At 39.5% G+C, this 13,428-nt stretch overlaps 1 protein-coding gene across 1 annotated transcript in view; it reads left to right on the top strand.

Moving 5' to 3' along the window:
• Positions 1 to 13,428, top strand: part of SVEP1 (sushi, von Willebrand factor type A, EGF and pentraxin domain containing 1) — a 226,247-nt gene that overhangs the window by 173,837 nt on the left and 38,982 nt on the right. The window contains exons 37-38 of the mRNA XM_007968447.3: positions 7,216 to 7,888; positions 9,930 to 12,721. Of these exons, the coding sequence (XP_007966638.3) occupies positions 7,216 to 7,888; positions 9,930 to 12,721 (3,465 nt within the window). The remainder of the gene's footprint in view (positions 1 to 7,215; positions 7,889 to 9,929; positions 12,722 to 13,428) is intronic.

Below are 13,428 nucleotides of genomic sequence, written 5' to 3'. Positions count from 1 at the left end.
GTTTTATCTGCCTTTGATCTTTGATGATGGTGACGTACTGATGAGTTTTGGTGTGGGTGTCCGTTCTGTTTGTTAGTTTTCCTTCTAACAGTCAGGACCCTCAGCTGCATGTCTGTTAGAGTTTGCTTGAGGTCTACTCCAGACCCTGTTTGCCTGGGTATCAGCAGCGGAGGCTACAGAAGATAAAATATTGCTGAACAGTGAGTTTTGCTGATTCTTGCTCTGGAAGCTTTGTCTCAGGGTGTACCCAGCTGTATGAGGTGTGATGTGTTGGTCTGGACCTAGTAGTGGGAGATGTCTCCAAGTTAGGCTACTCAGGGGTCAGGGACCCACTTGAGCAGGCAGTCTGTCCATTCTCAGATCTCAACCTCCATGCTGGGAGAACCACTGCTTTCTTCAAAGCTATCAGACAGGGGCTTTTACATCTGCAGAGGTTTCTGCTGCTTTTTGTTTAGCTATGCCCTGTCCCCAGATGTGGAGTCTACAGAGTCAGGCAGGCCTCCTTGAGCTGTGGTGGGCTCCTCCCAATTTGAGCTTCCCGGCGGCTTTGTTTATCTACTTAAGCCTCAGCAATGGCAGGCGCTCCTCCCCCAGCCTCACTACCACCTTGCAGTTAGATCTCTGGCTGCTGTGCTAGTAATGAGGGAGGCCCCATGGGTGTGGGACCCTCTGGGCCAGGTGTGGGATATAATCTCCTAGTGTGCCGTTTGCTAAGACCCTTGGTAAAGCACAGTATTAGGGTGGGAGTTACCTGATTTTCCAGGTGTTGTTTGTCTCAATTTCCCTTGGCTAAGAAAAGGAATTCCCTTCCCCCTTGCACTTCCCAAGTGAGGCAATGCCTTGCCTTGCTTCAGCTCTCCCTGGTCCGGCTGCACCTGTGGACCAGCATCAACTGTCTGACATGCCCCAGTGAGATGAACCCGGTACCTCAGTTGAAAATACAGAAATATCACCCATCTTCTGTGTCGCTCACACTGGGAGCTGGAGGCTGGAGCTCTTCCTATTCGGTCATCTTGGCAGAGGGGGCCCAAATCACTTTTTAAATGCAGTCACTGCTTATTTATATTCATTTACATGTCTATTAATTTTTTCACCACTGTTTCTTTTTGCATCACACTCCTTCCATTTGGGTTTAATGTTTCTACTTACTGAAGATGCTCTTTGCATCTTTTCTAGCAAGAGTCATGAATTATACAGTCTTTGTCAGAAACTAATAGTATTTTGCCCTTGCTCTTGAATTGTAGTTTAGCTGAGTGTACAAATCTACACTGACAATTTTTTCCGTAAGTATTTTGAAGCTATTATTCCATTGCCTTATGATTCTAATGTTGCTATTGAGAATTCCATTATGAGTCTAATTTAGAGATCCTCAGTCAAGAGGACAAGATTGCCCTCCAAGGATATTTGACAATGTCTGGAGATATTTTGGGTTGTCACAACTGGGGGGAAGATGCTACTAGCATCTGATGGTTAGAATCCAGGAAAAATGCTAAATATCCTACAATGCACAGAACAGTCCTCTACAACTAAGAATTATCTGGTTCACAATGTCAGTAGTGCTGAGATTGAGAAACTCTGGTCAAATTCTTGTTTCTGTATAAGTAATATGTTTTCTCTTTGGTTACTTTTTTAAAACTTGTCTTTGTTGTTTTAGTGTTTCGCTATGAGATGACTACAGTGTATTTATTGTCATTCATCCTGTTTGGGACTCATTGTACTTCTTACATCTGAGAATTTATATCTTTCACCAATTTTAGAATATTCTCAGTCATTTTCACTGCAAATATTTTGTTTCTCGCTTTCTGTTTTCTATCTCTCTGGATGTTTTATTAGATATATGTTCGGCCTTTTCATTATATTTTTTATGTTAATTAATCTGTCACATTTTCATCTCTTTCAAAACCTATTACATTTGGATAATTTCCTCACATATCTCTTCCAGTTCACTGATTTTTCTTCTAATATCTGTAGTCTGTTTTTGAATATGTCCATTGTTTTTAATTTTTATGTTCCACATTTTTATTTCCAGAATTTCTATTTACTTTTTCAAACATTTCTTTTTTTATAGTCACTTTTAATAGAATTTTGAGTCTTTCTTTTGTCCTTATTTCAACATAGTTATTTCATACTATTTTTTATATTTTAGAACTTATTTCTATTATCTCATTTATCAGTGCTCGAACTTTGCAGTTTTTTCTGTCTGCTGACCCATTTGTGATAGAAAACATGTTTGTGTGTGTTATGATTTCAGATTGTGCCCTAATAGTAAACAGTGCTTGTTTTATCTATGGCAACCCCTTATTTTCTAAGTATGTAGATTTTTTTCTACCAGGTGTCTCAGGAGTATCACCAGCCAAGAACCTAGTTTTACATTAATTTATCAATTTGAAGGTTTTCCATACAAAGTGAATGGTGTAAATTCTAAACTCCAATCCACATGAGGTACAGACTTCGCTATTGCTATTTTAACTCCGAAGCTATATTTTCTATCCTCTCGACTTCCCTTCTTTGTCTAATTCAAGGTCAACCATAGCATCCATTCACAAGTTTACTTTTCTGTTTGTAATTTCCTCTTCATTTCTGGCACATGGAAATTTCCTTTCTTGTCAGCTCAGCTATGCATTTAAAATAATTTGTGTTATAATTCATCAAGTATTATAGAGGGAGGGTTTTCAGACTATTGTATAGCAGAACAACAAGTCAGCACTTATCCTATCTCTCTTTACTTATTTTCTATTTCTTTCCCCCAAGGAGTTGATTGGCCTAGGTCTACATGCCATGCATCTTGTTCCAGTCAAGGATGGCATTGCTCTGTTCAAGTCATGGCCTTTGTAAAATGTGACCTGTCTTGCTGTCTTATTCTACTTCTCAAGATGCTGTTGGCCTTATTAGAGTATTAAAGTTTATTTCCTTCTCCAGTCCCTCTTAACTCTGTCTGCTCTCTTGGGGCTGCCTAGTACAGACCATTGCCCTGCACATAATGTAAGCCTCCTGGGTCTTATATCAGCCACATGCTTACTGTGTGTACATACACACATTTTTGCATCTGTCTCACCGTGTTGTCCTCCTATACCCGTGTTGTGCTTTTCATTGACCTTTTCTTGAATTATAAGGGCAAGGTCCACTCTCAAGCTTAGGACAAAAACACAGAGACTTTCAGAGACTTAAGTGATATAATGATTGCCAGGGAAAGAAAGAGCAAGAAGTCTCATTTCTGTGTCCTACCCTAAACTTGGCCTTCCAAATTCATCTTTTATCAATACATTATCCCTCAAACATAGGGGGTTTTCAGTTGTTTGCTCATACGTGAGTGGTCGTTTGTTTCTCATTTTCCCTTTCATGCTCATGTTTATACTCCTTGGTGAGAAACTCAGAGGGAAGAAAGGGTTCTTGCCACCCTAAAATCCTAATTAAATTTTTCCTTTTGATTCTTCTCAAATACAAACTTCTAAATGCAATTATTAGATATGTGCATACAAAAATCTTTGATGATTAATATTAATTGAAAACATAATTACTGATGCTGATTTATGCTTCCTATTGTTCTTATTAAATTGCAGCTGTTTAAATATCTAGTAGGCTGCTCTTTTAAGGCTCTTTTGCTAAGACGGAAGAGCTAATAATGCATTTGGGAGCCCTCTCATAAAGCTCTCCAGGCACATGCTCATTAGTAAGCTTCCACCCAGTGTGTCAATCAATTCACTGCAAATTGCATCTGAAAATTATTCTGCCCATTTTCAAAGAAATTTTTTTGTTATGATTCCAGAAAAATGCAAATTTGTTCCAGCCAGTTTATCCTAAGATGTGTTCTTCTAAAGCATCACTATGATATTGATGGACTACTATTCCTCGGAAGTATAGAGTAAAACAATTTGTTTTATAATGTGTATGGCATGGTTTTTAGTAAACATCTGCAAGAGTGTCCCCAATGCCTCTTGAATGAGAATACCAAATGCTACACAGAATTTAATTAAATATTCCATTCTTTTAGATTTATACCAGTTCCAATTTTTCCTCCTTTTGTAGGCAACATTTAAAGAGCATATCTTGTCCTTTGCAGAAAATTTTATTCTCTAAGTGATTCTTTAATAAAATAAGTGGGTAAAATATGTCCCCTGTAAATTTTAATACACATTCAGACTTTTAACATCATGAAATAGTGCAGCAGTTTTATCAGAGACCAGTTATAGTGCTATCTATAAAATAGCTAACAATTTCTGCTTTTTTGTTGTGTGGAAACTATACCCTCCTTTAGCATCTTTTTTTTTTTTTTTTTTTTTTTTTTTTTGTGACACAGTCTCACTCTGTTGCCTAGGCTGGAGTACAATGGCATGATCTTGACTCACTGCAACCTCTACCTCTCAGGTTCAAGTGATTCTCCTGCCTCAGCCTCCCAAGTAGCTGGGATTACAGGTGCCTGCCATCATGCCCGGCTAATTTTTGTATTTTTTAGTAGAGACAGGGTGTTGCCATATTGGCCAGGCTGCTCTCGAACTTCTAACCTCAGGTGGCCCGCCCACCTTGGCCTCCCAAAGTGTTGGGATTACAAGCGTGAGCCAACACACCCTGTCTTTAGCATCTTAAAAGACTTGCTGATCTATTTTAGAAGATACTTATTTTTAATAAACTATCCTCATTTTCATGAGATCAGTTATCCAGTTATCTAAAGCACTGGTGTCCCTATCACTCAGGAAATTATGAGGGCTTTAGGAGCTCTGTGTCAGGTACTGGGGACAGAGATAAAATATGTATTTCTTATGATGTGACACAGTTATTCTACTCCTGCCACCTCTTCATCCATCAAACATGACAGTAACCCAGTCAAAAAATACACAAGATCCTAGTTTTTGCCACTTGCTTTACCAGCTGCTTGTATGCCATTCCTAATTATATGTTAATTCCCAATATGTTGCCTGGCTGTATCACACTCCCATTGGCTAATGCTACTTTTCTGTCTTGAATGATTCCTCTTCCACTTCTGTTCTCTCATAACTCCCCTCAAGAGTCATTTTATCTGTGAGGCCTTTCCTCCCCTTCCCATTCTTCAGAATCATCACTTCTCCCTTAAGCAACCCCTATAGATGCGAAGAGACCTACAATGCACCAGGTAGTTGATGGGGTGAAGAGAACAACAGAAGTGTAAACAAGTAAATTCATTTTTGGCTTTGCATCTGTGAACTAAGCAAGTAACTCTGGCACATAGCAGGGCTCTTCAGAATTATTTAAGAAGAACTAAATGTTAATTGAGAGTCATCAAGAAAAGTCAAGGTCTTAGGTTAGATTACAAGCTACTGTAGGTCCTAAGAAATTATGGGTAGTGTCAAAAATGCATACATTAAATTCATTTATTCAAAAATTACATATTTAGTGGTAATCTTCCCTTAAATCATAGAACAGCTTTGCTGTGATTTTCCATTAGGGATAAGTCGTTGGTGGCGATTTTCCAGAAGCTCAGGGGTCAGAGGCCTAACAAAGTGTTGCCAAATTACAAAACACAAATTCTTGTGTTTTCAAGAGACTTTGAGGAGTCTAAAAGGTTCTGGAGGCAGATACTTCTCCCTCAAAGCAGCTGATCCCATGAAATAGAGGAAGAATTTTATAGATGGCACAATGAACCCTTATAAATCAGGGATGGTTAAGGCCATGTCTGGGAACTTCAGCCAATGAAATATGCTAGCAATATCAAGGAATTCATGAAAATAATGATGCATGGTTCAAAGTGTGCACATGATGTCAACTGTGCTATAAAACATCAGAAGCCTCAACAAAAGGAACTTCTACCCAAAGCACATCCTACACAAGAACTGTAGAATCTAGGTACTCAGACCAGGATAGATTTTTTAATAATAAACTTACACTGTTAGTATATTTTCTGTATATACCTTCCTGAATTCTCTTAGATAGAAGCCATCTACAAGTTAAGTTCAGATCTTCATACAAAGAACTGAGCCTATCTAAAGCAATGAAATGCAGCAGGCCCTAACTGGAGGCTGCATTATTGGGGATGTCTGAGTATCCATTTGAGACCACTACGCTGTCTCTGTCTTTTTTTGTGGAAAAAGTGTAGGTGTTGGCATCTGATCAACCAAATTCCGATCCCAACTCTGCTGCTTACAGCTGTGTGACTTCAGGCAAGTTTCTAAGCCTGTCTGAACTACCATTCACTTTATTTTCTTACAATGAAGAAATTAATATGTCTAAGCAGGATTAAACTAGGTACTCAATTATTTCCCTTACCCTTAATTAGTATCAAAATGACAGGCTAATCAGGTGTTAGAGATTTTTTCAAAACTCCATCAATTTTCTGTTCAGTAAGAGAGCAATGATGAAAATAAGCATGACTCAAATATAATTATTCTAATACTGCATATCCTAGTCTTTTGTTCTATCTCATTGACAGAGCACTTGAGAGTAATTTTAGATTTTTGTAAGTCACCAATCCATCATTATATATGGGCAAACACCTCTGCATAAAGAAAGACTGGGGTTTACTAAGAAAAATTTATTCATACTGATCAAATAGCAGAGCCATATGCAGAAGACACCTTTTAACTCTAACCACACATGGTAAAGGGTTAGGAGACATTGGAGACTGAAATTATAATCACTGTTTTAAAATTCTCTAAATATCAGTACTTAACAATGAGCTATAGGTAGGCTAAATGTGGCGTTGTACGTTATGGCTTAAGAACAAACAGACAAGTGCTAAAATCAACAAGTAAAAACCGTCTAAAGGCAGATAGAATTCCATATTTAAGTTGAGTCAAATAGCACCATAAAGCTTACTCCTCAATTTTATTTTTTTAATGTATAGCAATTATTAGAGTTTCTTAAATAGCAAAAAATCTTATTAAATCCATTTCCCTTGTGAATGAATATTAGTATTAAAATCATAATGTATTGACATATCTCAAATGAAAGTCATTTGATTAATAAGCTCAATATTTAAAGAGTCAATATTATTTTAAAGATAAAATTAAAGTCATTGTTGGGAAGATTTAAATAAATGTTTCTGAGCAAACATTAATATCACAATGTATTGACATATCTCAAGTGAAAATCATTGGATCAATAAGCTCAGTATTCAAAGAGGAAATATTACTTTAAAGATAAATTTAAAGTCATTGTGGGAAAGATTAAAAAAAAAAACAGAGTAAGAAGACACAAACACTTTTTCTTAAATATTATGCTTATTCTTTCTTCCCAATCTCACAGCTATACTCTTGCTGGTCCTGACACCATTGAATGCCTGGCCAACGGCAAGTGGAGTAGAAGTGACCAGCAGTGCCTGGCTGTCTCCTGTGATGAGCCACCCAACGTGGACCATGCCTCTCCAGAGACTGCCCATAGGCTCTTTGGAGACATTGCATTCTACTACTGCTCTGATGGTTACAGCCTAGCAGACAATTCCCAGCTTCTCTGCAATGCCCAGGGCAAGTGGGTACCGCCAGAGGGTCAAGACATGCCCCGTTGTATAGCTCATTTCTGTGAAAAACCTCCATCGGTTTCCTATAGCATCTTGGAATCTGTGAGCAAAGCAAAATTTGCAGCTGGCTCAGTTGTGAGCTTTAAATGCTTGGAAGGCTTTGTACTGAACACCTCAGCAAAGATTGAATGTATGAGAGGTGGGCAGTGGAACCCTTCCCCCATGTCCATCCAGTGCATCCCTGTGCGGTGTGGAGAGCCACCAGGCATCATGAATGGCTATGCAAGTGGATCAAACTACAGTTTTGGAGCCATGGTGGCTTACAGCTGCAACAAGGGGTTCTACATCAAAGGGGAAAAGAAGAGCACCTGTGAAGCCACAGGGCAGTGGAGTAGTCCTATACCGACATGCCACCCGGTATCTTGCGGTGAACCACCTAAGATTGAGAATGGCTTTCTGGAGGTAAGAGACCAATAAGCAAATGGTTCATGGCTTTTGTCACTGGGCCCATCAATATATAAACAAAACAAATAATTGAGTCCAAACACTGCCAAGTTCACTAAGGCATGGAAACTGGAATTTACTATTATCACTAACAAAGAATCATGATAATCTTTTTAACATTTAACATCTCTCGATGAATTAATTCATCTGCCTAAGGTTGTGAATCACTTTTTGGAGGTAAGAGACTGATTAGCAAATAGTCTGCGGCTTTCATCACTTACAGGGCCAGCCCATTGTGATGAACCCACTATTCAGAAGCAGGGGCAATGAACACATTAATTATTGAAAAACAGAAATAGCTAAAATCTACAGGTAGTGAAGACTAGAAGAAATTAACAAAGATGATTATGAATCTTTAAAACTTTCTGCATTTTACTAGTGTATAGGCATTTCCAGTGCTTTGTGGCAACAGCTTAGCCCTAAATAGGAAGTTAGAATAAACCAATTTTAATATTATTTTGTTTTATAGAGGTTTTTCAGGATGGATATATGCTTTATTTTATGGAAAGCAAGGTCTAAATGGAACCTAGATAAATATAATTTTAAATGTTTAGACAAAAGAGTAAACCAAATAATGTAGTTTTTACAATTCTGTTTTGGTAAACCTAAAGGTAATTTCACTGTGATGGACAAAAGAATTCAGTCCAACCCAAATATGTCCTGCTTTCACACTAATGTCTGTCTTCTCAATAAGCCTACCAAGAAAATAGGAATGAGAATTTATTCCCCCAAATCAAGGACTCTTTGAAACTGACCATATTCTAATTAAACAGTTTTTTAAAACCCACATATATATACATGGTACAACCTTTTCTCCGTTATATTCAAAATAGCAAAATAGTAAAAGCCTTTTATTTAAGGCTTTTGCTTACATTTAGTAGCTTTTCATTGGAAGAGGGTATAGAGTATAAGTAAAGAGGTGTTCATTTATAAATTTAACGAATATTTCTAGAGCTCCTACTTGGTACAGTTCTGAGAATCGGCGACCTAGCATTTAACAACACAGGATACATGTGTAATGGCATGGTGCTTACATGCATGGGGGACACACAAGCAATGCATAAACAAAATGAGTAACTTGGTTTATTTGTTTATGACCTGTTATATTACACATGTTTGAATTTTGAGATCATGAATGTTAATTTTGTTTTAATATAGAATGTTTATTTTCTATTGTGTTACAGCAGCAATTTTTAAGAAAAGTGTTAAGAATATAAACAAAACTTTGATAGTATTCTTAAGACATACCCATAAAAACATTTGCCTATTTATGATCTAACAACATTAACAAATACATGTTCATTGTTTATGTGCTTCTTTACTAGCATTTCTTTGGGCAGAAAGTTTTTTTTTTTTTTTAACTTACTGAGTAATTTATCATTTTTAGTATTGCCTCATCACTTCACCAATCAACATATAGATTACTGATCTTTTACTTGTTATGGGCTCAACACTGTAGTAAACATTTCTGCAGTGGGGATTACTTAATTTGATTTTCTTTGATTTTCTTTTTTTTCTTTCTTCCCTTTAGACAGAGTCTCGCTCTGTCTCCCAGGCTGGAGTGCAGTGGCATGATCTCGGCTCACTGCAACCTCTGCCTCCTGGGTTCAAGCAATTCTCCTGCCTCAGCTTCCCAAATAGCTGGGATTACAGGCACACACCACCATTGCCTAGCTAATTTTTGTACAGGTTTCACCATGTTGGCCAGGCTGGTCTCGAACTCCTAATCTCAAGTTATCCTCCCACCTTGGCCTCCCAAAGTGCATGAATCATCGTGCCCAGCCTCATTTGACTTTCTACTATCACTTTCGCTTATTTAAAAAAAAAAAAAAAAAAAAAAGAATGGACCTATTGGAAAAACTATAAATCATTTGCTTACATCCTAATTTATTCATTGTAACATAAACCTTTTAGTTTTCTTTTTCAGTATCCAAGGATTTAGTTAACGCCATCATCTATTATACAAATCGCACTCACTTGCTTTCTTCCTATTACACAGCATACAACTGGCAGGATCTTTGAGAGTGAAGTGAGGTATCAGTGTAACCCGGGCTATAAGTCAATTGGAAGTCCTGTATTTGTCTGCCAAGCCAATCGCCACTGGTACAGCGAATCCCCTCTGACGTGCATTCCTCTCGACTGTGGAAAACCTCCCCCCATCCAGAATGGCTTCATGAAAGGAGAAATTTTTGAAGTAGGGTCCAAGGTTCAGTTTTTCTGTAATGAGGGTTATGAGCTTGTTGGGGACACTTCTTGGACATGTCAGAAATCTGGCAAATGGGATAAGAAGCTAAACCCAAAGTGTGTGCCTGCCAAGTGCCCAGAGCCACCCCTCTTGGAAAACCAGCTAGTATTGAAGGAGTTGACCACTGAGGTAGGAGTCGTGACATTTTCCTGTAAAGAAGGGCATGTCCTGCAAGGTCCCTCTGTCCTGAAATGCTTGCCATCCCAGCAATGGAATGACTCTTTCCCTGTTTGTAAGATGGTTCTTTGCACCCCACCTCCCCTAATTTCCTTTGGTGTTCCTGTTCCTTCGTCTGCTCTTCATTTTGGAAGTACTGTCAAGTATTCTTGTGTAGGTGGGTTTTTCCTAAGAGGAAATTCTACCACCCTCTGCCAACCTGATGGCACCTGGAGCTCTCCACTGCCAGAATGTGTTCCAGTAGAATGTCCCCAACCTGAGGAAATTGCCAATGGAATCATTGATGTGCAAGGCCTTGCCTATCTCAGCACAGCTCTCTATACCTGCAAGCCAGGCTTTGAATTGGTGGGAAATACCACCACCCTTTGTGGAGAAAATGGTCACTGGCTTGGAGGAAAACCAACATGTAAACCCATTGAATGCCTGAAACCCAAGGAGATTTTGAATGGCAAATTCTCTTACACAAACCTACACTATGGACAGACCGTTACTTACTCTTGCAACCGAGGCTTTCAGCTCGAAGGTCCCAGTGCCTTGACCTGTTTAGAGACAGGTGATTGGGATGTAGATGCCCCGTCTTGCAATGCCATCCACTGTGATTCCCCACAACCCATTGAAAATGGTTTTGTAGAAGGTGCAGATTACAGCTATGGTGCCATGATCATCTACAGTTGCTTCCCTGGGTTTCAGGTGGCGGGTCATGCCATGCAGACCTGTGAAGAGTCAGGATGGTCAAGTTCCATCCCAACATGTGTGCCCATAGACTGTGGCCTCCCTCCTCATATAGATTTTGGAGACTGTACTAAAGTCGAAGATGACCAGGGATATTTTGAGCAAGAAGACGACATGATGGAAGTTCCATACCTGACTCCTCAACCTCCTTATCAATTGGGAGCAGTGGCTAAAACCTGGGAAAATACAAAGGAGTCTCCTGCTACACATTCGTCAAACTTTCTGTATGGCACCATGGTTTCATACACCTGTAATCCAGGATATGAACTTCTGGGGAACCCCGTGCTGATCTGCCAGGAAGATGGAACTTGGAATGGCAGTGCACCTTCCTGCATTTCAATTGACTGTGACTTGCCTATTGCTCCTGAAAATGGCTTTTTGCGTTTTACAGAGAGTAGCATGGGAAGTGCTGTGCAGTATAGCTGTAAACCTGGACACATTCTAGTGGGCTCCGACTTAAGGCTTTGTCTACAGAACAGAGAGTGGAGTGGTGCTTCCCCACGCTGTGAAGCCATTTCATGCAAAAAGCCAAATCCAATCATGAATGGATCCATCAAAGGAAGCAACTATACATACCTGAGCATGTTGTACTATGAGTGTGACCCCGGATATGTGCTGAATGGCACCGGGAGGAGAATATGCCAGGATGACAAAAACTGGGATGAAGATGAGCCCATTTGCATTCCCGTGGACTGTGGTTCACCCCCAGTCTTAGCCAATGGCCAGGTAAGAGGAGACGAGTACACATTCCAAAAAGAGATTGAATACACTTGCAATGAAGGGTTCTTGCTTGAGGGAGCCAGGAGTCAGGTTTGTCTTGCCAATGGAAGTTGGAGTGGAGCCACTCCTGACTGTGTACCTGTCAGATGTGCCACCCCACCACAACTGGCCAATGGGGTGATGGAAGGCCTGGACTATGGCTTCATGAAGGAAGTGGCATTCCACTGTCATGAGGGCTACATGTTGCACGGTGCTCCAAAACTCACCTGTCAGTCAGATGGCAACTGGGATGCAGAGGTTCCTCTCTGTAAACCAGTCAACTGTGGACCTCCTGAAGATCTTGCCCATGGCTTCCCAAATGGTTTTTCCTTTATTCATGGGGGCCATATACAGTATCAGTGCTTTCCTGGTTATAAGCTTCATGGAAATTCGTCAAGAAGGTGCCTCTCCAATGGCTCCTGGAGTGGCAGCTCACCTTCCTGCCTGCCTTGCAGGTGTTCCACACCAGTAATTGAATATGGAACTGTCAATGGGACAGATTTTGACTGTGGAAAGGCAGCCCGGATTCAGTGCTTCAAAGGCTTCAAGCTCCTAGGACTTTCTGAAATCACCTGTGAAGCCAATGGCCAGTGGAGCTCTGGGTTCCCCCACTGTGAACACACTTCTTGTGGTTCTCTTCCACTGATACCAAATGCGTTCATCAGTGAGAGCAGCTCTTGGAAGGAAAATGTGATAACTTACAGCTGCAGGTCTGGATATGTCATACAAGGCAGTTCAGATCTGATTTGCACAGAGAAAGGGGTATGGAGCCAGCCTTATCCAGTCTGTGAGCCCTTGTCCTGTGGGCCCCCACCATCTGTCACTAACGCAGTAGCAACTGGAGAGGCACACACCTATGAAAGTAAAGTGAAACTCAGGTAAGACCATGGCTCTAGAGTCTCTAAGGGGTGCAGGCAGGAGGATTATAAAATGAAATGTGATAGGTCAAAAATTTTGCTGATTGGGAAGAAAACATAATCTCTGAACTGCTCTCCAAACACTGGTGCTTTTAACACTTGGCTTTATTCTACCTACAATTATGTAGAAATCCACTGAGTATAAAAATAAATTGATACTTTTTTCAGATATGTTTCTAATGTAATGATCATGACTATCATATTCTGTTGAGCTTCATGAAACAGCAAGATCCTCTAGCTAGCTTGAAAAGCTCTGGCATCATGAAGCTGTTTTTAAACATCATGATAGTAAATTTTCTGATCATAACTTTGTGGTTATATTTACACATGCAAATATTGGGGACCTAAGGCAAAAAACTGAATAATTCATGCCATGATCATGCCAAATAATCACAATTAAAAGAAATATCTCATGTAAAGGACCTAGAACAGCACTTGGCACAAAGTAGGTATTAATAATACATATTAATTATGCTGTTATTCCTACTCGTATCTGAGTCCATTTTGGACTTTGTCTAGAATTTCCTGAACTATTAGCTGTTTATGGAATAAAAATGAATTCAATAATCATATTGTCCACAATAAGGTAAATAACATCAAAAACAAAGTACCTTTAGTCTTGGCTAATCTTTCATGTGGATCACTGAGAACTGATCTGGTTGTTACTG

This window comes from Chlorocebus sabaeus, chromosome 12, assembly GCF_047675955.1.
Source record: "Chlorocebus sabaeus isolate Y175 chromosome 12, mChlSab1.0.hap1, whole genome shotgun sequence".
Taxonomy (NCBI): Eukaryota; Metazoa; Chordata; class Mammalia; order Primates; family Cercopithecidae; genus Chlorocebus; species Chlorocebus sabaeus.
This window is presented reverse-complemented; position numbering and strand designations above follow the sequence as displayed.